The sequence below is a fragment of the Bos indicus x Bos taurus genome, chromosome 10 (genome assembly GCF_003369695.1).
Source record: "Bos indicus x Bos taurus breed Angus x Brahman F1 hybrid chromosome 10, Bos_hybrid_MaternalHap_v2.0, whole genome shotgun sequence".
Lineage (NCBI taxonomy): Eukaryota > Metazoa > Chordata > Mammalia > Artiodactyla > Bovidae > Bos > Bos indicus x Bos taurus.
The window spans coordinates 85991008-86016728 of NC_040085.1; the positions used below are offsets into that span (position 1 = coordinate 85991008).

At 38.2% G+C, this 25721-nt stretch overlaps 1 protein-coding gene across 5 annotated transcripts in view; it reads right to left on the bottom strand.

The window, feature by feature from the left end:
* Positions 1-25721, bottom strand: part of CEP128 (centrosomal protein 128) — a 214191-nt gene that overhangs the window by 157968 nt on the left and 30502 nt on the right. For 4 of the 5 annotated variants that reach the window (XM_027552579.1, XM_027552578.1, XM_027552580.1 and 1 more), the window contains 4 exons: positions 11665-11791; positions 10344-10462; positions 5709-5800; positions 2858-2930 (listed from right to left, as the gene is read on the bottom strand). In XM_027552579.1, the coding sequence (XP_027408380.1) occupies positions 2858-2930; positions 5709-5800; positions 10344-10462; positions 11665-11791 (411 nt within the window). The remainder of the gene's footprint in view (positions 1-2857; positions 2931-5708; positions 5801-10343; positions 10463-11664; positions 11792-25721) is intronic. The other variant, XM_027552581.1, reaches the window with a different exon arrangement.

Here is a 25721-nt window from a genome sequence, read left to right on the forward strand (position 1 = left end):
CACTCTCCTCTTTCACTTTTCTTAGGAGGCTTTTGAGTTCCTCTTCACTTTCTGCCATAAGGGTGGTGTCATCTGCATATCTGAGGTTATTGATATTTCTCCCGGCAATCTTGATTCCAGCTTGTGTTTCTTCCAGTCCAGCATTTCTCATGATGTACTCTGCATATAAGTTAAATAAGCAGGGTGATAACATACAGCCTTGACGTATTCCTTTTCCTATTTGGAACCAGTCTGTTGTTCCGTGTCCAGTTCTAACTGTTGCTTCCTGACCTGCATACAGATTTCTCAATAGGCAGGTCAGGTGGTCTGGTATTCCCATCTCTTTCAGAATTTTCCACAGTTTATTGTGATCCACACAGTCAAAGGCTTTGGCTTAGTCAATAAAGCAGAAATAGATGCTTTTCTGGAACTCTCTTGCTTTTTCAATGATCCAGAGGATGTTGGCAATTTGATCTCTGGTTCCTCTGCCTTTTCTTTTTTTTTTTTTCTCTGCCTTTTCTAAAACCAGCTTGAACATCTGGAAGTTCACAGTTCACATATTGCTGAAGCCTGGCTTGGAGAATTTTGAGCATTGCTTTACTAGTGTGTGAGATGAGCGCAATTGTGCGGTAGTTTGAGCATTGTTTAGCATTGCCTTTGGGATTGGAATGAAAACTGACCTTTTCCAGTCCTGTGGCCACTGCTGAGTTTTCCAAATTTGCTGGCATATTGAGTGCAGCACTTTCACAGCATCATCTTCCAGGATTTGAAATAGCTCAACTGGAATTCCATCACCTCCACTAGCTTTGTTCGTAGTGATGCTTTCTAAGGCCCTCTTGACTTCACATTCCAGGATGTCTAGCTCTAGGTCAGTGATCACACCATTGTGATTATCTGGGTCGTGAAGATCTTTTTTGTACAGTTCTTCTGTGTATTCTTGCCACCTCTTCTTAATATCTTGTGCTTCTGTTAGGTCCATACCATTTCTGTCCTTTATCGAGCCCATCTTTGCATGAAATGTCCCCTTGGTATCTCTAATTTTCTTGAAGAGATCTCTAGTATTTCCCATTCGGTTGTTTTCCTCTATTTCTTTGCATTGATCACTGAGGAAGGCTTTCTTATCTCTTCTTGCTATTCTTTGGAACTCTGCATTCAGATGCTTATATCTTTCCTTTTCTCCTTTGCTTTTTGCTTCTCTTCTTTTCACAGCTATTTATAAGGCCTCCCCAGACAGCCATTTTGCTTTTTTGCATTTCTTTTCCATGGGGATGGTCTTGATCCCTGTCTCCGGTACAATGTCACGAACCTCATTCCATAGTTCATCGGGCACTCTATCTATCAGATCTAGGCCCTTAAATCTATTTCTCACTTCCACTGTATAATCATAAGGGATTTGATCTAGGTCATACCTGAATGGTCTGATGGTTTTCCCTACTTTCTTCAATTTAAGTCTGAATTTGGTAATAAGGAGTTCATGATCTGAGCCACAGTCAGCTCCTGGTCTTGTTTTTGTTTGTAATGGCCCCAAATTTGAGATAACTTAAATATCTATCACAAAATGTTAAAATAACTGCAGTATATCCATACAATGCAATACTAAGGACCAATAAACATGAACAAACTACAAGTTCATGACATACCACCCAAAAATATCACAATCGTGATCAGCAAAAGTCAGACACACACACACACACACAAATGCCTACATGGTTCCATTTATATAAACAGCTAAAACATGCAAAATTAATCTATGGATTCAAAAGTCAAAATCATGGTCAGAAAAGGAGAAATTATGATTGGGAGGGGAAATAAAGAGGCTTTTTATGCACTGACAATGTTCTGTTTTCTAGATCTGGGTTGTGGTTTCATGACTGTGCTTACCTTGTAAAGATTCACCAAGCTATACACTAATAAGTGCACTTTCCTGTAAGTACATTATACCTCCAAACTTTTTAAACTAAAAATAAGAGAAATTAAGTTGTTATCTTTGAAAACAGAGCATATCCATCTCTTAGCATATGTGGCCAATAAATTCAAACTTCAAAATAAGTTCAGCATATTATGTAAGAACCTGTACACATAGTAACATCTGGAAAAAAATTACAACTACAGAAAAATTATCTGCTTTTATTAGGAACCTCTTAATTTCAATAAAACAAGAAAAGAAAATTTTGCCACTATTCTCAAAGTCTTTGTGGTAAATGAGTGAATTAATACACAGTGCTCCTGAAATGGATAAGTTTGCAACTGAACAGTTTAGTGACCATTTCAACTGATAACTTTTTCTCCAGAAAAAAGAAAAAAAAAAAACAACTTGATGATGCAAAGAAATGGACACCGTATATACTTCATTTTTAATCTTAATTCCAGCAAGAATAGTGATTTCACAAAAAGAAATCACTGAATAATGAGTGTCAACAATCTGAGTTTGAAATAAAACTCAAGATTAGGGCTTTTTTTTTTTTTCAGTCAGCACCATGTCAAACAAAAAACAGAGCAAGGAGGCCTTTGCAGTAGTGGTGACCACATGCTTCTGGGAGATGACTTAAAAATACTTCACAGAGTGCTACAGAGTCACTACCAAAAATTCTGTATTTCTCAAATATCATTTAATAAAAGCACAACATCACTGAGTCAATAAAATTTAAAATATCTTTAAAATATTCATAACCAAACTCTAAAAATTAATTCTATCTTTAACATAATACCACTATAAATATTTCAAGCCTCAATGCCTAAAATTCATGAATATTTTAGACAAAATGGTATATAGTACACAAAAAGTTAAAATCTACTATACTGATTGTGATTATGACCAGCTCAATTACCCTAGCACCTGAGTATGAAATAAAACTTTCTATGAACAAGGAGATCTCACCACATCTTGTTTTTGGGCTTCATTAAGTTTTTCAGTCAATTCTTCCAAAGCCCTTCTTGTTGCAGCATCCGACCTAGGCAAACAAACAAACAACAACAACAACAAAAATTTTAAGTCAGCTATTTGAGAAAATATACATAATTCATGATACTTACAATATCACAATATGTTATTACATAATGCTCTGCTGCAGTGGGTCTCAGAGGTGAGTACACATATGAAACACCTGGAGGACGTGTTACACAGACTCTGTCAGGAGATCTGCATTGGAGCCCAAGAAGGCATTCCTACAGATTCCTAGGTGATGCTGATACTGCCCGTCTGGAGACTACATTCTGAGAAATAATGCTATACTACATCATCACCTTCACTTAAAAAAAAAAAAAAAAAGACTATAATTCTCAATTTAAATGAAGAAGAATGAAAGAGGTAAGGAGGACAAAACTCTCGATCTCACATCCTCTCCAGCAATTCATCATCAAATTACATCTGAGGTTACTGTACAAACTCTGTCCCCACTGATTTATCTCCCATTACCTTTTTCCCATCAAATTAATAACACACATGACAAATAATCGACTAGTACAGGAAACTTACAAAGAAAAGCAGAGACCTTCCTCTCTCACATTTATCTGGTTCCAATCCCCGCTGGCAACCATGCTCGCCTAATACATTTTAATTACTTTGCTGGTTACCGCCATCATTTTCAACTCTAGATATTTTCAACTCTGTTTTGAAATATTTAACTCACTAACACTGCCCTCCAATTTGAGATAAATTTATTACTATTTTCAGTTCTTTTATTAGTCACCTGTATAACCTACTTAATATATTTATGCCCATTCTGAACTACTTCACTATAGAGAATTAATCCTTTCTCCTTACATTCTATCATGCTCGCATTTTAGTCAGCTTCCTACCCGGATCACTAACTTCCCTGCGCTTTTGCTTTTTCTACTTTACCACTATTTTTTGACCTTATTAACACATCACTGATATTTTTCTCCCACTTATTACTGAATCATCTTTTAAGAATCTATGCCATTCTTCCTAACTACATTCATCTCAAAGGCTACTTATTTCCTGCTCTAATTCAGTGATTAATTCCTGGACCTGCTATATGGCTATCATGCTGGGAATTACTTTCACTGAAGTCCTTGGTAAGTTTTATTATTTCTTACAACCTATATCTTCCTTTTTCTTAATGGTCATTTTATTTCATTTGTATGCCCTTAGTAATTCCTCAGAAAGAAGCTATCTTAAGTGATAGACTTCCTTCACTGTACTTCTTTCTGGGCTTTTGTGGTTCCATGTGCTGCTGGATTTCCCATCCCTGACTAGCTCTTGCCCTCAGGCCAGCTCTTCTTTTTATATGACTTCTAAATATTGGAACTCCTAGGACTCCCTGTCCTTGATGCTCTCCCTACAGTTTCCCTCTGGATATCATCCATTATCATAGTTCCAAATACCACTTCCATATGCTGACCACTCGTAAATTTCTCTAATGGAGACTTTTCCTTGGGGTTCCAGAGTAAATGTCTGGCTGCATGGAAATACATTTCCACTTGGATGTCTCACAGGTATCTGAAATCAAATGTATCCAAGGTCAAACTCTGAGTTTCTATGCCTCACTTAACCCTGGGCTTCCCTGGTGGCTTAGACGGTAAAGAATCTGCCTGCAATGCAGGAGATCAGGGACCCAATCCCTGGGTTGGAAAGATCCCCTGGAGAAGGGAATGGCAACCCACTCTAGTATTCTTGCCTGGAGAATCCCATGGACAGAGGAGCCTGGTGGGCTACAGTCCTTGGAGTCACAAAATAGTCGGACATGACTGAGCAGCTAACACTTTCACCTACCCTACCAGTCTTCCATATTTCAAAATGAGGAAAACAATAATTACCACTTCAATAAAATTGTTTTAAGAAATAAACCTAAATCTACCTGACATGAAATAAGTGTGCAATACTATTTACTGGTGGCAGTAGTAATAAGCTAACAGTAAGGTCTTTAATTATTACTAAATGTCCTGCCTTCCTTATAGAGAAGAAGAAAAGTTACACAGACTACCGTTGATATTCATAGATTTAACCTTTATAGCTTGACTCTTTTTGCTATAGCAACATAAAACTGGCATGTGGAATGATTTCATTAGCTAGAATAGGAATTAGCAAGGGAATTTGGTAAATGAATTTCAATTAACCTTTTTCTCCCTAATCATTGCTGTATACAGATTGTGACTTTTACAATGGGATAAAATGTCCCTGGAAAACTATGGCCTCTAGATAGCCAGTGGGAATTTGCTGTATGATGCAGGGAGCTCAAATTCAACTGCAAAAACTGGACAGATGTAAACAACTGGCCTTTGAAGATTTCAACTGAAAGATAAAATGTCTGATTCTACAACGACTCATGTCCACTGATGAATTCTACATTATGTTTGCTCCAGTGTCGGTCAGCTGGTCTCGGGCTCTCTCTCCAATGCACTGGGTTAGCCAAAAAGTTCATTTGAGTTTTTCCATAAAATACTACAGAGAAACCCAAATGAACATTTTAGCTAACCCAATATTTGCATATTTACCTCTTTACTAATATCTAACAACATCTCTTTCCATAATGCCAGCATTCCATTGTAACAAAATGTTTTTAAAAGTATGAAATTAACTTCTCTAATACTGAGTCATGATATATTGCAAATTCAAAGGGTCTTGAACTGTTCTATTAGTATACTTTAAAATATGAGTATAAAAACACAGTATTTTTTTTGTAAACTCTTGTAAACATGTCAACTAGAGAACCTGTTTTATTCTTCTAACAATTAATTCCTCAACAAAAATCATTTTCAGCTTTTACCGGCTTCTTCTGGCAAGTTCCCGGTTGAAATCATCTCCAAGGCGAACTTGTTCACTGCTGAGGTCTCGGAGGGACTGATGAAAAGCATGAAACTAAAAAAAGCAAAGCAAAGTCATCTATTTAGGAGTCTCTTGAATTCTTCCATGAAGATTCATTGAAAGTAAGAGAGGAGAACTTGTTCTTTGCAACAATACACAAATTTTTATAATGTTATCAAGACATAATAAAACAAATGTCTGTTCTAAAAGATACAAAATATTCTTTCCCAAAGAAAAGTTTTTAAAACCATATGTAACATTAACCATTACATGCAATATTTCACTCTTGACAAACACTCTAGAAAAGTGGTTCAGAAACTTTTTCTGTAAACAGTACAGTAGCAAATATTTCAGGCTCTCGGGCTAAATGGCATCTGTCACAATGACTCAACTCTGCCATTACAGCACCGAAGTAGCCATTAAACACATGAGCGTGACTGTGCTACAGTAAAGTTTCATTCAACTAGACCATGTGCTCAGTGTGCCAACCCATGTTGCCAAGAAAGCCTTGCCCACATGCACCAGGACCCAAGGACAAGAATGTGTGGCGCAGCACTGTTCATGGTGGAAACACTGAAAACAAAAGTCCGTTAAGAATGGAATGGAGACAAACTGCAATATAGTCTTCCAGTGGAGCATCACACAGCACTGAAAATGAAATGATCAAAGCTAGCTACACTTCAAAATCAAAACATCAAGTGAAAAAGGCAAGTCAGAAAATACATACTGCATTATTCCACCTATATAAACCTTAATGCAGGCAATACTAAGTAAGATACAAGTAGTAAAAATGGTATTTAAACAAATCAAGAGAATGATTAATATAGAAAGCCCTTGGGGAAGCAAGGAGTGTTAAGAGGTTTCGGGTGTACTATAATCCTCTATTTCTTGGTCTGGGTGGTGGTTACATGGATTTTTTATATTATTGTACTTTTAATGGTAAATAGGTATGCTATACACATATGTGTAGGCTATACTTTATAACAAATAAGTAAGCTATGCAGACTTGCAGAAATACCAAATTGATTCTTTCAACAAACGTACACTGAGCAGATAATGAGTGCCAGAAACTGTGCTGGGGTAAAAATGGCTCAGAATTTATATAAGAAACAGATATGTAAACAGAAGCACAAATACGGCACTGGGGCACTGGGAAAGTACACAGTCACATGGAGCTACAGGTCGTCTAAGACACGGACTGAAACAAGGCAGAACCAGAGAAAGGAGCAGAGCTAACACAGCAGACGAGCAATAGACCATTCACTGAGGTTTTGCCATCAGGATTTTCCAGTTTTGCAAAGCAGAATCCAAGGGACCCATCTTTGACCCCTCCTTTACACTCATTTCCACCCTTCCCAAATGGTCATCTGATTTCAAGATCTTTCATTTTATCCACCAAATAGTTTTTAAATCTACAGCCCTCTTTCCAACTCCATCTACTGCCGGGAGCCGGCGTGAGGAGCTCCACCCGTGGCAAAGGTCATGAGGAAGGAGGCTCGGCATACGCAAAGGCGGGATCGAGCCTCAGGAGTCCCCCTGGATATTTTCGAGCATTTACCCCCAAAAACCAGAGTCTGCCTACTTTACTGCTTTGTGCTCTCACCTCTGACTTTACTGGGGGCTGTCCCCCACCACCATCTCGCTCTCTCTGATAAAGAGTTAACTTACAGCTCCAATTAATAAGTTCCTGGGCATTAGGAGTGTTTAAATCCAAACCCCTCAGATAGCTCTCTAACTGGCCTGACAAGTTTACCTGGACTCCTACAGCTATGCATACGATTGTTTACAGTCTCTCAGCCTCGAGAGGCACGGGAAGTTTAAGATATTCAAATAGCTTAGAGCCTCTCGGAGAGTTAGAAACTGTCAGAATAAAACTAGTAAAAGATTTCATTGATGAGCCAATGCTTGCTGCCAAGTTTCCTCATCCCCTGTATTGTATCCTTGGAAGTGTATTAATTAATATAGTTGGTATGTAGAAAAAATAAGTAGTGGCCTTGGTGTTAGCAACTTTAGACCCTTAAGGTAATAAATTCTTTCCTTTGTTGTAAACCCACTGCACTTCTGCCCGGGCTTCTAAGACCCACTAGAGAAGGTGCCTAAGGTGGGGCACCTTCCGCTATTTGAGAGGGCGCCTGCAGCCTCTGTGGTCAGAGCTAACCTGATGTCACAGGTTATATTGATTTTCTGCGTAAACCAAGCTACTCAGCCTCTTTTCTCCACTGAATTTTCCTACTGAGCTATCCTCATTCTACTACTCTTTATATCTTTGATGAATATTTAAATAAAGCTATTGTATCCAGTGAACTCGCCGAAGCTGTCTCCCCTTCGAACTCCCTGGATCAGCCGGGGCTGGACCTCGGCAATCTACCTTCATCCAAGTGACCATCGGCTCAGAACACAGTGGCATCCTTCCTACTGGTTGGTCCACACTGACTTCATTTTCTACACTAGAGCCAGGGTGATTTCTTTAAAGTTATTGCCACCCTCTTACATGGCTGTGCACAGTATCAGTTTCATACTTTACCCACATGGCCTTCTATAAACTACATATAGCTGCTCTCTTCCCTCCTGCCAAGCTATTGGTTGTACCTCAAATGACTCTTAATCAACTTTCAGATCTCAGCTTAATCAGCCTTTCTTTGGGAAGGCTTTCCCAATTGGAATAAGTCCCTCTACAGAACACTCCCACAACCCTAGGCTTTTTTCTGTTATAGCATACATCTCAGATCATAATTTTGGGTGTATTTATATACTTTTTGATTAGTATCTAGCTCCCCCTCTAAATTGTAAGCTCCATGAAAAGGCAAGGTTTTTTGCTCATCACTGTTTCCAAGTATAAGCACTGTCCCAGGACAGAAGCACTAAATAAAAAAAAAATGAAAGAGTAATGTTAGGATATTGTTCTCTGCTCTAGGTTTAATCACATAATCAACACTACTAGTCAATTGCAACTACCAAAAATTAATAGTCAAGGAAAAGTTTCTACAAGGTGTCTTCTAAAGGACTTAGTCCTTTTATCTTTTTATCTTATGCTATAATAAGCACAAAATACAAACAAGTATCCTAACAAACTGTGAGCTCTCAATCTTAAAACTACCAAAGATGTCAAAGTCAACAGTATCTGCTCAGTTCAGTTCAGTGGCTCAGTCGTGTCCGACTCTTTGCGATCCCCATGAATCGCAGCACACCAGGCCTCCCTGTCCATTACCAACTCCCAGAGTTCACTCAAACTCATGTCCATCGAGTCAGTGATGCCATCCAGCCATCTCATCCTCTGTCATCCCCTTCTCCTCCTGCCCCCAATCCCTGCCAGCAGCAGGGTCTTTTCCAATGAGTCAACTCTTCGCATGAGGTGGCCAAAGTATTGGAGTTTCAGCTTCAGCATCAGTTCTTCCAATGAACACCCAGGACTGATCTCCTTTAGGATGGACTGGTTGGATCTCCTTGCAGTCCAAGGGACTTTCAAGAGTCTTCTCCAACAACACAGTTCAAAAGCATCAATTCTTCAGCGCTCAGCTTTCTTCACAGTCCAACTCTCACATCCATACATGACTACTGGAAAAAATATAGCCTTGACTAAATGGACCTTTATTGGCAAAGTAGTATCTCTGCTTTTGAATATGCTATCTAGGTTTGTCATAACTTTCCTTCCAAGGAGTAAGCGTCTTTTAATTTCACGGCTACAGTTACCATCTGCAGTGATTTTGGAGCCCAAAAAAATAAAGTCTGACACTGTTTCCACTGTTTCCCCATCTATTTCCCATGCAGTGATGGGACCAGATGCCATGATCTTCCTTTTCTGAATGTTGAGCTTTAAGCCAACTTTTTCACTCTCCTCTGTCACTTTCATCAAGAGGCTTTTTAGTTCCTCTTCACTTTCTGCCGTAAGGGTGGTGTCATCTGCATATCTGAGGTTATTGATATTTCTCCCAGCAATCTTGATTCCAGCTAGTGCTTCTTCCAGCCCAGCATTTCTCATCATGCAGTCTGCATATAAGTTAAATAAGCAGGGTGACAATATACAATATACAGCCTTGACGTAGTCCTTTTCCTTTTTGGAACCAGTCTGTTGCTCCTAGCCATTATTAATTTAGCAACCCAAAGCAATAACAACAAAAACTTTCAGATCTTGCAGAGAAGTTTAAAGCAAAAAAAGTATATCCAGAGAACTAATACTTTCAAAATCTTTCATGAATACATAGAGAAAGTTTAGAATTTCTGCTTCATAGAAGGTGGCTCCATCAACGATTCAACAATAAGAAAAAAATTATGAAAAATATCAATAGGCTAACCACATAAAGCCTAATTTGCTCATAGTAAACTAAACTAAGCAAATTAGAAAGTAGCTGACATAGCAGAGCTTCCAGAATGAGCCACCTGAGCAAGGGAACAAAACAAAATATAATCCTCCATAACAAAGCTCAAAATAAATGTATGATGGTAATCAACAGACTGAAAATAAAATAGTTTACTTCGTTAAAAAAATCAGTACATAGTTAGTGACGATCAAACAGTTAAAACACAGCCACAAAATTCAAGTGTTAGTCATTTAAACAGAAATAGGAAGAATACAGACTACAGAATGGGAACAAAGTACCTGGCCCACGTCATCAGTCTCCGGAACAAATCGGACACCAGTTTTGGACCTATTTCGTTTAACACCCTGTTGATCCCCATAGTCCTTGAGAGGTGAGGTAGGCGGAAAACGGTAGCTCTCTTTACAGAAGAAAGAAAAGAGAAAGGATTAAAAAAGTAAGAAGCAACAATCTAAACTTTCACTCAGGAAATACGTAACAGACCTGGATATGCACATGTGCCCTTAACCCACACTATTTCCCACAGACAATCACAAACAAATCTTGCTGTGGCCGTAACATTCCACAAAATTGGCACTTATGTTGCTCTTAAAGCCGATAAAATGAAAACTGAAGTGACCTGAAAATAGAACATATCAAAAATTCTAACTGGCTATAATTTTCAAGGAAGCAATAGAATATTTTCTCTTACATAAAAACAGTAAGTTGCTATAAAAATAACTTCTATGATTCCCCAAAATAATACTAAAAAAATAGAAATTTTCAAACAACAAATTATCTAAAATCTGAATGGTGTTTACAAATCAGTATAAATGAACTAAACTACATAAAGAAAAATAGCCAACTGTGATTTTTAGTCATTATCATGACCAGTAACAATATTAACAGTGCAAGCTACTAAAGTTCACTCTAATTGCCTCTCTTCACTGCAAACTTTTACAAGTTTTCGCTATTCAAACATGAACCTCAGAGCTGTAGGAAAGGATGTGTATGCTCAGTCGCTCAGCTGTCTCCGACAACTTGAGACCCCATGGACTGTAACCCACCAGGCTCCTCTGTCCATGGGATTTTCCAGGCAAGAATACTGGAGTGGGTTGCCACTTATAGCAAAGTATAAGTAAGGTTAATTACAGGCAAACTCAGCGTTACCACCTTTTGTGCAGCCACTGAAATCTAGCTGCACAGAAAAGCTACAACTCCCCTGTTCTTACCACTGTCACGGGGCATTTCATAATGAGACATCTGAAGAACTATGAAGCCAAGAGAAGACTTACAATCCAGAAAGTACACCACACAGAAAATCCTATTTGTGTTTCTTTTGACTGGAGGCAGACAATTAAATCAAAGTTTTGTCAGGTAAAGCTTTACATGGTCTACAGAGCCTGAGAAGAACCAAAGTAACAGACTCAGAATATCAAAGTCCCATTGAACATGTTTCAAAATATTCACTGTAAAACTTTGTATCTTCTAGCACCTTATTTGTAGGATTTTAAATATGGGTTACATTTGTCTAAATACTACATGTCCTCAATATGTACTTCAGGAAGATTTTTAAGACAAAGAAAAGAAAGAAAAAGTTTTCAGAACATCTGAAAAATTTACCTGTCACAGTGACACCATCGAGGTCACTTGTACTCAGACTTGTAACAGAAATACTTCTCCCTCCTGAGTTTCTCGACAACCGTTGACTCCGCAGTTGGCCTATTGATTGTTCCAAGCTTTCTTTTAACTAAATTAAAGAATATAACGAAAGGAGATTTATTCTTCTTAAACTTCTAAATACAAATACCCTACAGATTTTTAAAGCTATTTCTGAACTACTGGTGTTCCTAAAGAGAATTTATATCACAGAAAATTCTGAACTAAATTATGTCAATAGAAATATAAAAACAGTAAACATAAATATTTTAAGAGCCAACTCTAATGTGGTTTTAAATACCATCTGTCCCTACCTATTCCATCTTTGTATTACCAGAATACAAAAGACATGTCTACTAACTGAGGGTTTACAAAATCAGATGGATGTTCCACCCATGCTTAGAAACATAAAAAGGCCAACATCTGAAAAAGAGAAAGTTTTCTTCCGTTCTAAACACTCCCTCAGAAGCCCCAGATCTGTAACAAACAGGAAAATGAACAGTTGTCAAGAGTGACTGCCGTTATGAAAAAATGTGCACTGCCCAACTCTGCACCAGAACATCTCTTTCACTCATTCAAAGACTTCAAATCCCAGAAAACCACGTGGTCAGATGTTAGACTATTAGTACGAACTAGGATCACAGTTGTCCAAATGCTCTCTTCAGACCAGCAGAGAGTTAACCAGCAGGGGAAATAAGATGGCATCTTTTTAGACCTAAAGAGCTACGACAAACAAAAACACACTTAATACTGAGAATAACATCCAGAGCTTTACAGAGCTATCGACCTAAAAAGAGGATTCAACTAAAATCTGAAGGAAAAAGACTAAACCTAAGGAAGATCCACATCCCATGAATTGCTGAGAAACTTCTGGTCCAGGCATTTTAGCCAACGGTGAATAAAAAAATAATATTCATAAAAATAATGTATGAATCCAGAAAACAAGTTATCTATAACTCTTTAAAGAGAATGTCAAAATAAAACAAGTGATGGAAAGGAAAGGGCTTCCCAAATCCAGCCAAAATTAAAGGTAGAACATCACTTATGGAGGGATAAGTTGGTTTCCTTGAGAAACTGTGCAGAAAGAAAGTAGCTTCGGCTGAAGGAAGAGTACAGCTGAAACAGAATATGAGTCACAAATGAGCAAATCCTTTTCCATTTTGCTTGTTCGGCTATAGCTCTTCTGGAGAATCAAGGTTAAAATAGCCTGGATTAAAAGGAACAGTGCTAGAATTTCAAGAATGTATTTGTATTGCCACTCTCATTTCTGGAAAAAAAAAAAAAGATAAAGCTAGTATTTCCATACCCTCTGCTCCCTGCTTCTCTACACTGGGGTGTGTACGACACCATCCTGCCTGAACATTCACCAGTTCAAGGGCCCAGACTATCAATCCAGGGAAATATACTGATGAAGCCTGGGAGAACTAAGGTCTACCTGGAGAGTAATTAACACACATATAAAATGAAACTAAGTTTAACATACAGGTAGATGAGAGGTCTTACATAGAGAACTTAGAATAGCGTATCAGTAATCCAGGACAAGAATAAAATTGTACAATGTTAAAATGAAAAACTTCAAATCCAAATTATGATACGAAAAAAGGAACTGAAAAGGTAAAATGTCTTTAGATCACACAAATTAGTGATGGAATCAGTTCTACCAAGGTTTCCTGTGTTTATTATCTGTATCTTTACAAGCTAAGCCTGATGTCAGTATCCTCTTTTTTCATAGCTTATTTTTTTTAATTGAAGTAAAGTTGATTATATTTTTGGAAGCAGAATCAGCTGACATTTCTAATCACTGCATCTTTTGGAAGGTAACCTGCCTTTTATAGCTCTGGCTGTCTTTAAGATTTTTCTCTTTGACTTTGAGTGTCAATAGTTTTACAATGATATGACTATGTGTAGTCTTATTTGTGGTTATTCCACTTCTGACTCATAGAGAAAATGGAATCTGTAACCTGATGTCTTTCATGTGTTGTAAGTCTTCAGTCACGTCTCCTCATTTCTCCTGCCCCTTTCTTTCCGGCCCCCTTCCCTTCTCCTCTTCCTCTCCAACCAGCTGCATTCAAGTGATACCATTTTAACAAATCCCATGGGTCATCCATGCTCTCCTCTCCTCCTTTCATTTCCCCATTTTTCTTTTTGAATATATTTTGCTGGTCTATCTCTCAATTTATTAATTCTCTCTTCAACTGTATACAAGCCACTACTTAATCCATCTGTTGATGTTTTCTTTTTCCTAATTTACTTGTTTGCTTATTTTAGTTATATTTTTCAGTTTCCATTAATTTTTTTCTGGTTACACCAAGTCGTAGTTGGGTACACAGGACCTCTGATCTTTGCTGCAGCATGCAGGATCTCCATGTGAGGCATGAGGGACCTTTAGTCACAGCATGTGGGATCTAGTCCTCTGAGCAGGGATTGAACTCAGGCCCTCTACATTGAGAATATGGAGTCTTGGCCACTTAACTATCAGGGAAATCCTTGTGATTTTCATTTGATTTTTTGTCTTTTAGAGTTTTCAATTCTATGTCAACATTCTCAATTTCTTGAACAGGTTAATCATAGTTATCTTATAGTTCATTACAGGTCCTCTTTTTCCCTTGCTTTTCAGTCATCTCTTGCACTTTCTTATGCCTGAGTATTTTTTAATCATGTGACAGACACAAGAAAAACTGTGGAGTTAATTTAAAGCTCTGGATTGATGACACCTTCTGTCAGAAGGGATTTGGTTCTGCTTCTATCAGAGAATCAGCCTAGGTCACCAGGAAACCCAAAGCGCCTTAATTTGTTAGAACTGAGATGGCCAAAGAATTGATGCTTTTGAACTGTGGTGTTGGAGAAGACTCTTGAGAGGCCCTTGGACTGCAAGGAGATCCAACCAGTCCATCCTAAAGGAGATCAGTCCTGGGTGTTCATTGGAAGGACTGATGTTGAAGCTGAAACTCCAATACTTTGGCCACCTGATGCGAAGAGCTGACTCATTTGAAAAGACCCTGATGCTGGGAAAGATTGAGGGCAGGACGAGAAGGGGACGACAGAGGATGAGATGGTTGGATGGCATCACCAACTCAATGGACATGGGTTTGGGTGGACTCCGGGAATTGGTGATGGACAAGGAGGACTGGCATGCTGCGGTTCATGGGGTTGCAAAGAGTCGGACACGACTGAGCGACTGAACTGAACTGAGATGGTTCAAAGCTGGGCTTCCGACCCCATCAGCACTGTCAATTATTTTCAATTTATCACTGCTCTTATTTTCAGTTCACCATTTTCCTAGGTTATCGCCCTTTGGGGTCTCAGTCAAAAGCTGGAGGGTTCCTGAACTCCAATTCTGGTCCCTCCAGCCTCTTTAGGTCTATCTATAGCTCTAATCCTATCCACTTCTAAGCCACCTCGTTTCGGATCAGCTACTGCCTTGACAGAGGAGGAGTCCCAAATGCAGGACTCTTCCTTCCAGACTTCATTTTTTGCCAGATCTTGACTATTATATTCCCCACTATATTGGTAGTTTTCTAATAGTTTAGTAAAATTTTTTACACTTTTTAACCTTTTCAGTTGTTCTGCATGGGAGAGTTGATCTAAAATAATCTCATCAACAAATGCCAGAAGCAGAATTTGCCAGCATCCTTTTTACGCTTGCTGTGCTTAGTCCCTTCAGTCGTGTCCAACTCTTTGCAACCCTATGGACCTCAGACCACCAGGCTCCTCTGTCCATGAGATTCTCCAGGAAAGAATACTGGAGTGGGCTGCCATGCCATTCTCCAGGGGATCTTCCCAACCCAGGAATCCAACCTATGTCTCATGTGTCTACTGCATCACAGGCAGATTCTTTATCCACTGAGCCACGTGGGAAACCCATTATGTGGGTTTATTTGCTAACAAATCCTGAGCTGTAACTAAAAGCTGATTAAGATGATGAATTTACACACACACACAAACACACACACAATCCCTGCTAACAACAAAAACTCACCATGGAACATATGGGAAAATATTGCAGAACAAGAGAAATGATACATTACTCCCAAAATCTAGGAAGAATAACAGATGTTGTAAAGTTGATCATTTCAGAAATAAAATAAAAAGTTAAGACAAAGTATTTGGCAACCTCATTTTAAAACTCTCAAGAGATATGCCATATGCCATTGAACAGATGAACTAGCTAATATATAAAGATCAAAAAATGAACTGTAAAAGGTAAAGAGGTTAAAGATTTTTTTTAATCACTCCTGCAAACATCACAGCAAAAACAAGTCCTCCACCTAAGACACAAACTAAATGTAATAAAATTTACAACTACACTTAAAGTAGCAATAAAACAACAGACACCACACAAAATCTAGTCATGATGTACAAAACCAATTTGCTAACTCCTAGAATAAAAAACAAAAAGATAAAAAGATATAAAATTTCTTTTAAATTCCTTAGAATTATAACTTCTAATTATGTGCAAAAGCAGATAAAACTCAAAATTACATAAAAGCAAAACACTAAAAAAATTCTATTTAACATTAATTTACTATGATGGATGATGCTGTTTTGCAGAAACTAAATCAGTGTTCCACACAGACTACTGTACTGACCGCTATGGTCCAGATTCTAAAAGTTTATCTTGGAAACCTCACCACATACCAATGTTGATTCTATTTCCCCCATTGCAGAACCGGCATCATAGAACATGACATTTTTTCACTTTAACTTGACATAAATACACTATTTACATATTAGGTCTTCTTTCATCTCCATTCAATTGAAATCAGGCAAAAACAACTGAAGCAAGACGGAGGGGTCATGGTGAAGAGTTCTGACAAAATGTGGTCCATTGGAGAAAGGAATGGCAAAACACTTCAGTATTCTTGCCTTGAGAACCCCATGAAGAGTATGAAAAAGCAAAAAGATAGGACACTGAAAGATGAACTCCCCAGGTCAGTAGGTGCCCAATATGCTACTGGAAATCAGTGGAGAAATAACTCCAGAAAGAATGAAGAGATGGAGCCAAAGCAACACCACCACCCAGTTGTGGACGTGACTGGTGATAGAAGCAAGGTCTGATGCTGTAAAAAGCAATACTGCATAGGAACCTGGAATGTTAGGTCCATGAATTAAGGCAAATTGGAAGTGGTCACACAGGAAATGGCAAGAGTGAACATTTTAGGATTTAGGATTTAGTGAATGCATTTTAGGAATCAGTGAACTAAAATGGACTGGAATGGGTGAATTTAACTCAGATGACCATTATATCTACCATTGTGGGCAGGAATCCCTTAGAAGAAATGGAGTAGCCATCATAGTCAACAGAAGAGTCCAAAATGCAGTATTTCGATGCAATCTCAAAAATGAAAGAATGATCTCTGTTCATTCCCAAGATAAACCACTCAGTACCACAGTAATCCAGGTCTACACCCCAACCAGTAATGCTGAAGAAGCTGAAGTTGAACGGTTCTATGAAGACCTACAAGACCTTCTAGAAATAATAACCAAAAAAGATGTCCTTTTCATATAGGAGAGTAGAATGCAAAAGTAGGAAGTCAAGAGATACCTGCAGTAACAGGCAACTTTGGCCTTGGAGTATAGAATGAAGCAGGGCAAAGGCTAAAGAGTTTTGCCAAGAGAACGCACTGGTCACAGCAAACACCCTCTTCCAACAACACAAGAGATGACTCTACACATGGACATCACCAGATGGTCAATACCAATATCAGATTGATTATATTCCTTGCAGACAAAGATGGAGAAGCTCTATACAGTCAGGAAAAACTGGGAACTGACTATGGCTCAGATCATGAACGCCTTATTGCCAAATTCAGATTTAAATTGAAGAAAGTAGGGAAAACTATTAGAACATTCAGATATGACCTAAATCAAATCCCTTACAATTACACAGTGCAAGTGACAAATAGATTCAAGGGATTATGTCTGATAGACAGACTGCCTGAAGAACTATGGATGGAGGTTCATGACACTAAACAGGAGTCAGGGATCAAGATCATCCCCAAGAAAAAGCAATACCAAAAGGCAAAATTGTTGTCTGAGGAGGCCTTACAAATAGCTGAGAAAAGAAGAGACGCTAAAGGCAAAGGACAAAAGGAAAGATATACCCATTTGAATGCAGAGTTCCAAAGAGTAGCAAGGAGAGATAAGAAAGCCTTCCTCAATGGTCAATGCAAAGAAATCAAGGAAAACAATAAAATGGGAAAGACTAGAAGGCATTGGCAACCCACTCCAGTGTTCTTGCCTGGAAAATCCCATGGACGGAGGAGCCTGGTAGGCTGCTGTCTATGAGGTCACACAGAGTCAGACACAACTGACGTGTCTTAGCAGCAGCAGCAGCGATCTCTTCAAGAAAGTTAGAGATATCAAGGGAACATTTCATGTGAAGATGGGCACAATAAAGGACAGAAACAGTATGGACCCAACAGAAGCAGGAGATATTAAGAAGAGATGGCAACAATATACAGAAGAACTATACAAAAAAGATCTTCATAACCCACATAACTATAATGGTATGATCACTCACCTAGAGCCGGACATCCTGGAATGCAAATCAAGTGGGCCTTAGGAAGCATCACTATGAACAAACTAGTGAAGGTGATGGAATTCCAGTTGAGCTATTTCAAATCCTAAAAGATGATGATGTGAAAGTGCTGCACTCAATATGCCAGCAAATTTGGAAAACTCAGCAGTGGCCACAGGACTGGAAAAGGTCAGTTTTCATCCCAATCCCAAAGAACAGCAATGCCAAAGAATGTTCAAACTGCTGCACAATTGCACTCATCTCACACACTAGCAAAGTAATGCTCAAAATCCTCCAAGCCAGGCTTCAATAGTACATGAACCATGAACTTCCAGATGTTCAAGCTGGATTTTAAAAAGGCAAAGGAACCAGAGATCAAATTGCCAACATCTGATGGATCATAGAAAAAGCAAGAGAGTTCCAGAAAAACATCTATTTTTGCTTTATTGACTACGCCAAAGCCTTTGACTGTGTGGATCACAATAAACTGTGGAAAATTCTGAAAGAGATTGGGAATATCAGACCACCTGACCTGCCTCTTGAGAAATATGTATGTAGGTCAAGAAGCAACAGTTAGAACTGGACATGGAACAACAGACTGGTCCCAAATAGGAAAAGGAGTACATCAAGGCTATATATTGTCACCCTGCTTATTTAACTTATATGCAGAGTACATCATGAGAAACGCTGGGTTGGAGGAAGCACAAGCTGGAATCAAGACTGCTTGGAGAAATATCAATAACCTCAGATACACAGATGACACCAGCCTCACGGCAGAAAGCGAAGAAGAACTAAAGAGCCTCTTGATGAAAGTGAAAGAGGAGAGTAAAAAAGTTGGCTTAAAACTCAACATTCAGAAAACTAAGATCATGGCATCCAGTCCCATCATTTCATGGCAAATAGATGGGAAAACAATAGAATTGTTTATTTTGGGGGGCTCCAAAACCACTGCAGATGGTGACTACAGTCATGAAATTAAAAGACGCTTGCTCCTTGGAAGAAAAGCTATGACCAACCTAGACAGCATATCAAAGGTCTATATAGACAGCATATCAAAGGTCTACGTAGTCAAAGCTATGGTTTTTCCAGCAGTCATGTATAGGTGTGAGAGTTGGACTATAAAGAAAGATGAGCACTGAAGAATTAATGCTTTTGAACCGTGATGTTGAAGAAGACTCTTGAGAGGCCCTTGGACTGCAAGGAGATCCAACCAGTCCATCCTAAAGGAGATCAGTCCTGGGTGTTCATTGGAAGGACTGATGCTGAAGCTGATACTCTAATACTTTGGCCTCCTGATGTGAAGGACTGACTCATTGGAAAAGACCCTGATGCTGGGAAATATTGAAGGCAGGAGGAGAAGGGGACGACAGAGGATGAGATGGTTGGATGGCATCACCAACTCAATGGACATGAGTCTGAGTAAGCTCCCGAAGTTGTTGATGGACGGGGAAGCCTGGCATGCTACAGTCCATGGGGTCAGAAAGAGTCAGACACAACTGAGCAACTGAACTGAACTGACCCAGTAGAAATAAAAATAAAACTCAGCCACTGAAATTGAATGGCAATATTTGTTTACAAGGTAGTTTATTCAAATTGTTAAGACATTCTTTTAAACAAACAATTCAAGTTGAAAAATCTCTTTCTAGTGACAGATGAAATAATTTGGGCATCGATAAAAATACTAACTACAATGGAATAAAGCTGTTCCAATACACCTAAGTTCATAAGTTAATGATACTCAAAAAGAAAAAAAAAAACGTCATTGGTCACCAGTAGGGAACGCTAGGGAAATAACTCATCATTTTGGAAAGGAGTAAATAAATTATAAGCTTTCAGATTAACAATATAAGAGCAAATTTTAAAAACTCTCATCAACATCTCTGAAAGGCCTCTGACATCTCTATTTGAAGGTCTAATTTGAGACAAAATATAAGTCAAGCTCAGTGAATTGAAATATATATATATATTGCACATATATATAAAACTCAGAAAGACTGAGTATACTGCAAATCAAATATATGAAGAGAAATCACCTAGGCAGCAGTCGCACTCCATATAAGGGGTGTAATCATTAAAAACATCATGATTCAGAAGAACCAGAAGAAAGCCCGTACTTGCCTCAACTGTACTACTTCTGCATCTGCTCCTGTTGACCTATTTCACAGACTAACATTTTATTTTGAGAATGAAATAACATAATGTATGTAGAATAATTAGAGCAATGCCTAGGGAGGCTCAGACAGTAAAGTGTCTGCCTGCAATGCTGGAGACCGGGGTTCAATTCCTGGGTCGGGAAGATCCCCTGGAGAAGGAAATGGCAATCCACTCCAGCACTCTTGACTGGAAAATCCCATGGACGGAGGAGCCTGATAGGCTACAGTCCATGGGGTCGCAAAGAGTCAGACACAACTGATCTACTAGCTACTACTACTAGGGAAGATTAGTTTGTCCAGTAAATGGCAGTTTTCATTGTGATGATTACAGATGCTGAATGTAAGAGCAAACATGAGTGAAGAAATGGGATGTTTTAATCTAAAGAAACTCTTCAGAAAAAGATCATTCCCTAAAGACTCACTGAATTCCTCTGTACATCTACAGACTCTTAAACAGCAAAACTGCCACTATTCTCACTCTCAGCTATTTCTTTTTAACTTTTTATTTTATACTGGAGTATAGCTGATTAACAATGTTGTGTTAGTTTCAGGTGTACAGCGAAGTGATTCGGTTATCAGTGAAGTGACTCGGTTATACATATACATGTATCCATTATTTTTCAAATTCTTTTCCCACTTAGGTTGTTAATAACATTGAGCAGAATTTCCTGTACTATACAGTAGGTCCTTGTTGGTTAACTATTTTAAATATATTAATAGCAGTGTGTACATGTCAATCCCAAACTCCCTAACTATTCCTCCCCACCACCCTTCCTATATCTTTATAACCCCATGTGTAACTCCTCCATAATATAATTCAAATTTCATTTTAGCATTATCAATTTTCGTTTCTTTGCAACACTTTCACCTTTTTGACCAATTCCTTTATTATTATTATTTATTTTTATAAATAGCAAGGTTTGTCACTGGAATAGAAGGGAAGTATCACAATCATACTTTTCATTGTCTGCAACCAATCAGCAACAAACTTCAAAAGCAGCAATTTGTTATTTACACAGTAAGGTGTGGCCTGAAGAGCTAGCAGCAAAGTTTCTCCTTTTTTTGCAGTTACTCATCATTAATACAATGTTGTGTTAATTGAAACTTGAATTGTATTGTTTAAGGACGGGTGTTATTTTGACCACATAGGAGTAATAAAATTCATGCACATCAAAACCATGCAACAAGGACTGTCTTTACTTTTCAGAGTCCTCAAAAAGCTACTCCATGCATTCAGTGAAGGTGTTACAGCTGTATTCAGTGGAAGAGTTACGCTAAACTTCACCTCACCTGGGACTGGGACTCTGGTTTGTTTCTTTCAGTGAAAAAAATATATATATACTGACTTTCCAAAATTCATTAATAACTAAACCTCTTGACCAGTCTTTGGGAAGGTAAGGTTTCCAAGCAACAGTAAACAGCTAAGAAACTAGGCACCAACTCCACACACAGTATCAAAAATGCCTATGAAATAAATCATATTAAGTAAAATTTGCCCTCAGTAAGACAAGATGAGAAAAGGCAAAGAGCCACAAGGATTAACTTCCATGGTCAACTTATAGTTATTGATACTAATAAGCAGTGTATCTCACATACTCACATTCTCAACAAAATTAAGCTCATTGAACGAGAGGGGAAAAAAAACTATCTACCATTACTTTCACAAAGAGGAATTTCCATAATAAAGTAGGAATAAAACAAAAATAAAATAGGAACAGTAATTACTCACACATAAACACAATAGGTAACAAATATTCAAATAATTAGCTTACATACAAATGAAAAACACAACTAAAAAAAAAAAATCAACAACGACCTTGGTAAAAATTCTAAATGTTGCAATTCAAGTGAAGTGAAAGACGCTCGGTCATGTCCGACTCTTTGCGACCCCATGGACTATACAGTCCTATACAATTCTATACTATACTATACAATTCTCTAGGCCAGAATACTGGAGTGGGTAGGCTTTCCTTTCTCCAGGGCACCTTCCCAACCCAGGGATTGAACCCAGGTCTCCCGCACTGCAGGCGGATTCTTTACCAGCTGAGCCACAAGGGAAGCCCGTTGCAATTCCAAGTAGGCTTAAACTGTGGAAACCATTAAAGATCCTATTTAGTTTCTTCAGATACTTTCTTACTCCAAATTATCCTTTATTTTCCTACTAGGAAAACACACATCCCCTAACACAGATTATACAGAAATGCATGCAAATCTAGTCATGTATAGGTTAACTGCATCCACTTGGCTGCATGGATGAGCAGAAACTGGAAGCATGTGAATATTTCATCTAACCATTTACCCTGGTTTCACCTGAAAGTAAAGTCAGTATTTAGCAAACATTCACAACGAATACAGCACAGGTGACTATGGAGGCAGTTCATTCATGTTGTATAAAAAAGAAAGATTGAAGTACTTGATTTACAAGTGTAAGGTCAACTTGGCAAAATCCAGGGCAGAAGTAGAGGCAGAGAAGAGGTGATGTCAAAAATTTTGTCCAACATAATAATGACAGCCATGGGCACACCAATTAAGTGCTTTCTACTTGACTTTCCTTCACTGACTGTTTCCCCACAGAATGTCAAGGTTGACCTGGCAATAGACTGCAAAACAGATTGGCTGTAGAGTTAATTTTATCAGCTCTCCTTTGGTCCCTTACAGCCTATTTATCTTCTACTATTAACACTAGAACAAAGAGAAGGAGGAGGGCAGCAAGAAGAGGTGGAGGAGGTGAGGCATTTTATAAAATTAAGAGTGCAAATTTATGGATTCCATATTTTTCCAGTCCCACCATCTGTTGCTGAAATGTATTTTTTAAATGGCTGCTGCTATCTTTTTCATTTATCAAAAAGATCATTATCTCTGCTATCCCTAACCTCTCTGCACATGCTGATTTATGGAAATATAAGTCCACACAAATACTTTTCAAATTTAGAAATCCCCTTTATTTATGTAACTATTTTATTTTTAAATGAAATCTCATATATTCAAAGCCCATACAGAACACATATTCTAACCACAGTTTTTTTTAATTTTTTAAAAGTACTTCCATAAAATATTTGTAATGTTATTAAATAAGCATGCATGAAAAATGGAATGTACTTTTAATTGTACCTTATTGTATTTTGGGTGGACAGGCAATATAATCATGGGGCAAAAGCAATATTACGTATGCTGCCTATTTAGCATATTGAAGTCAAAATAATCAGGTACACTTATCGCTGTGAATGTTATAACACATTATGTTGTTTATAGTCACAATAATATACAAAAGAAACTTAAGTTAGACCCAATGAATTCCAGGAAAGTACTGAATGCCTATAATGTGCTGTGGTGATTTAGTCACTCAGTCGTGTCTGACTCTTGTGACCACATGGACTGCAAACTGCCAGGCTCCTCTGTCCATGGGATTTCACAAGCAAGAACACTGGAGAGGGTTGCCATTTCCTTCTCCAGGGGATCTTCTCGACCCAGGGATGAACTCACATCTCCTGCCTTGGCAGGTTGGTTCTTTACCACTGGGCCACCAGGGAAGGCCTGCCTAAAATACCAAGTGCTATATTAAGAACACAGCCAACACTTGAAGATAGGGATTACTTGATGAATTAAAGAAGTAACAAGAACATAAAGGTTTAACAAGAGTCTAAAACAGCATGACTACTTCAATAAATGTTAGCTCTATAAGGCATATATAATTATGTTCAGTTTTCAGATGATTAAACTCAAGTTCAGAAAGGTTTATTAACTTGCCCAAAATCACTGAAGTGGTTTCTAGTGGAAAAAGTTCAGGATTCAGTAATAAGTCTGACTCCAAAGTCTACAGTTTTCCACTAGTTTCAAAGCAAAATTTTGTAAAAAAAAAAAAAAATTCTGTCTAGTAGTTTCACGGGAAACTTGGCAATAAAATTTTAAACATAAGGGTCTAAGAACCTAACTCCTAAGATCTGAAATATATTAACAAAAAGAGGGTTCTAACAGAATTCAGTTGTTCCATTACAATTTCTTATCCAGAAACTCTTACTACTTAACACTAAAGTCGTTAAAAGTTGGTACAGTTCTCACCTTTAGGGCAATTATCAGAACTCAGCCAGAGAGAAAGGTATGAGTACCTTTGGCTCTGGAATATTACAAGTAGCTCATGTCTGGCTCCAAAAATCTAACATTATCCATCTGGGCTGTCACTATGTATATCTGACAACTGAAACCCACTAAAAAGAAGAAAAACCTGGACTTTGTTACGTAACATTCAAATTTTTCCAAAGTTCATATGCCAGATGGTAACAGTCTATTATTCCCAAAGGGAAATTTGAATCAGAGTGCTTAATTTGAAGAAAAATGACCTGTTAATACATGCCTCTAAGGTCTAATTTGACAGTATTATATTTTAACCAATCTTTACCTTAAAAATGTACTTAGTGAATCTAATGATTTGAATTAAGAGAACTGTATCTTTCCTTTATATGGAGTATTAACTACTTCAGCCTCATCAGCTACAGTCCAAATTTCTACTGCAGAATGTATTAACTTTCCATGTTGAACATTCCTTAAGGGCATTCCATTTCTATAACATTAACATAAAAAACAGACCTGTTCTCTCATGAATAGTAACATACAGTCCTAGAAATATCCTAAACACTAGGCAATTCAACTGTACTATTTAACCCAGGAGTACAATATATTCCAAATCTTCCCAGTAAACTTGCAAATAAAACTTTGCCATAGGGCTTCCCTAGTGGCTCAGAAGGTAAATAATCTGTCTGCTATGCAGGAGACCCGGGTTTGATCCCTGGGTTGGGAAGATCCCCTGGAGGAGGGCATGGCAACCCACTCCAATATTTTTACCCAGAGAATTCCATAGACAGAGGAGCCTAGGAGGCTACAGTCCATGGGGTTGCATAGAGTCAGACACGACTGAGCAACTAACACTTTCATAACATAGGTTCTTTTTGGACCAAATGTTCTCAGACTTCCAAAAAAATTTACAGCATGAGAAATAACACAGGATGACACCTCCTTAAGTTCATAAAGTTCACTGAACCCAAAGATCCTAAATCATATCATCCAATTTAATATGGCTTGTTAGCTGCTATGGCTACAAGAAAGGCTAGTTAGAAAAAAAAAAAAAAAATCAACAGTTATCACTTAGGAAGAAGGGGGAAGGAAACTTGCAGAATCCACCACATTGCCTTAAGTGGCAGCTAGAACTGCCAACTTTGACAAGCCTTCAATGCCAATCCAAGCTCAGCACCAGACTCCCTCCCATTCTGTTTCCACATTTGTTCCATCTAACTCTCATTCTGGACATTGTACCAGAGGTAACCTTAATGACTTGTATGACGATGGGCTTTGGA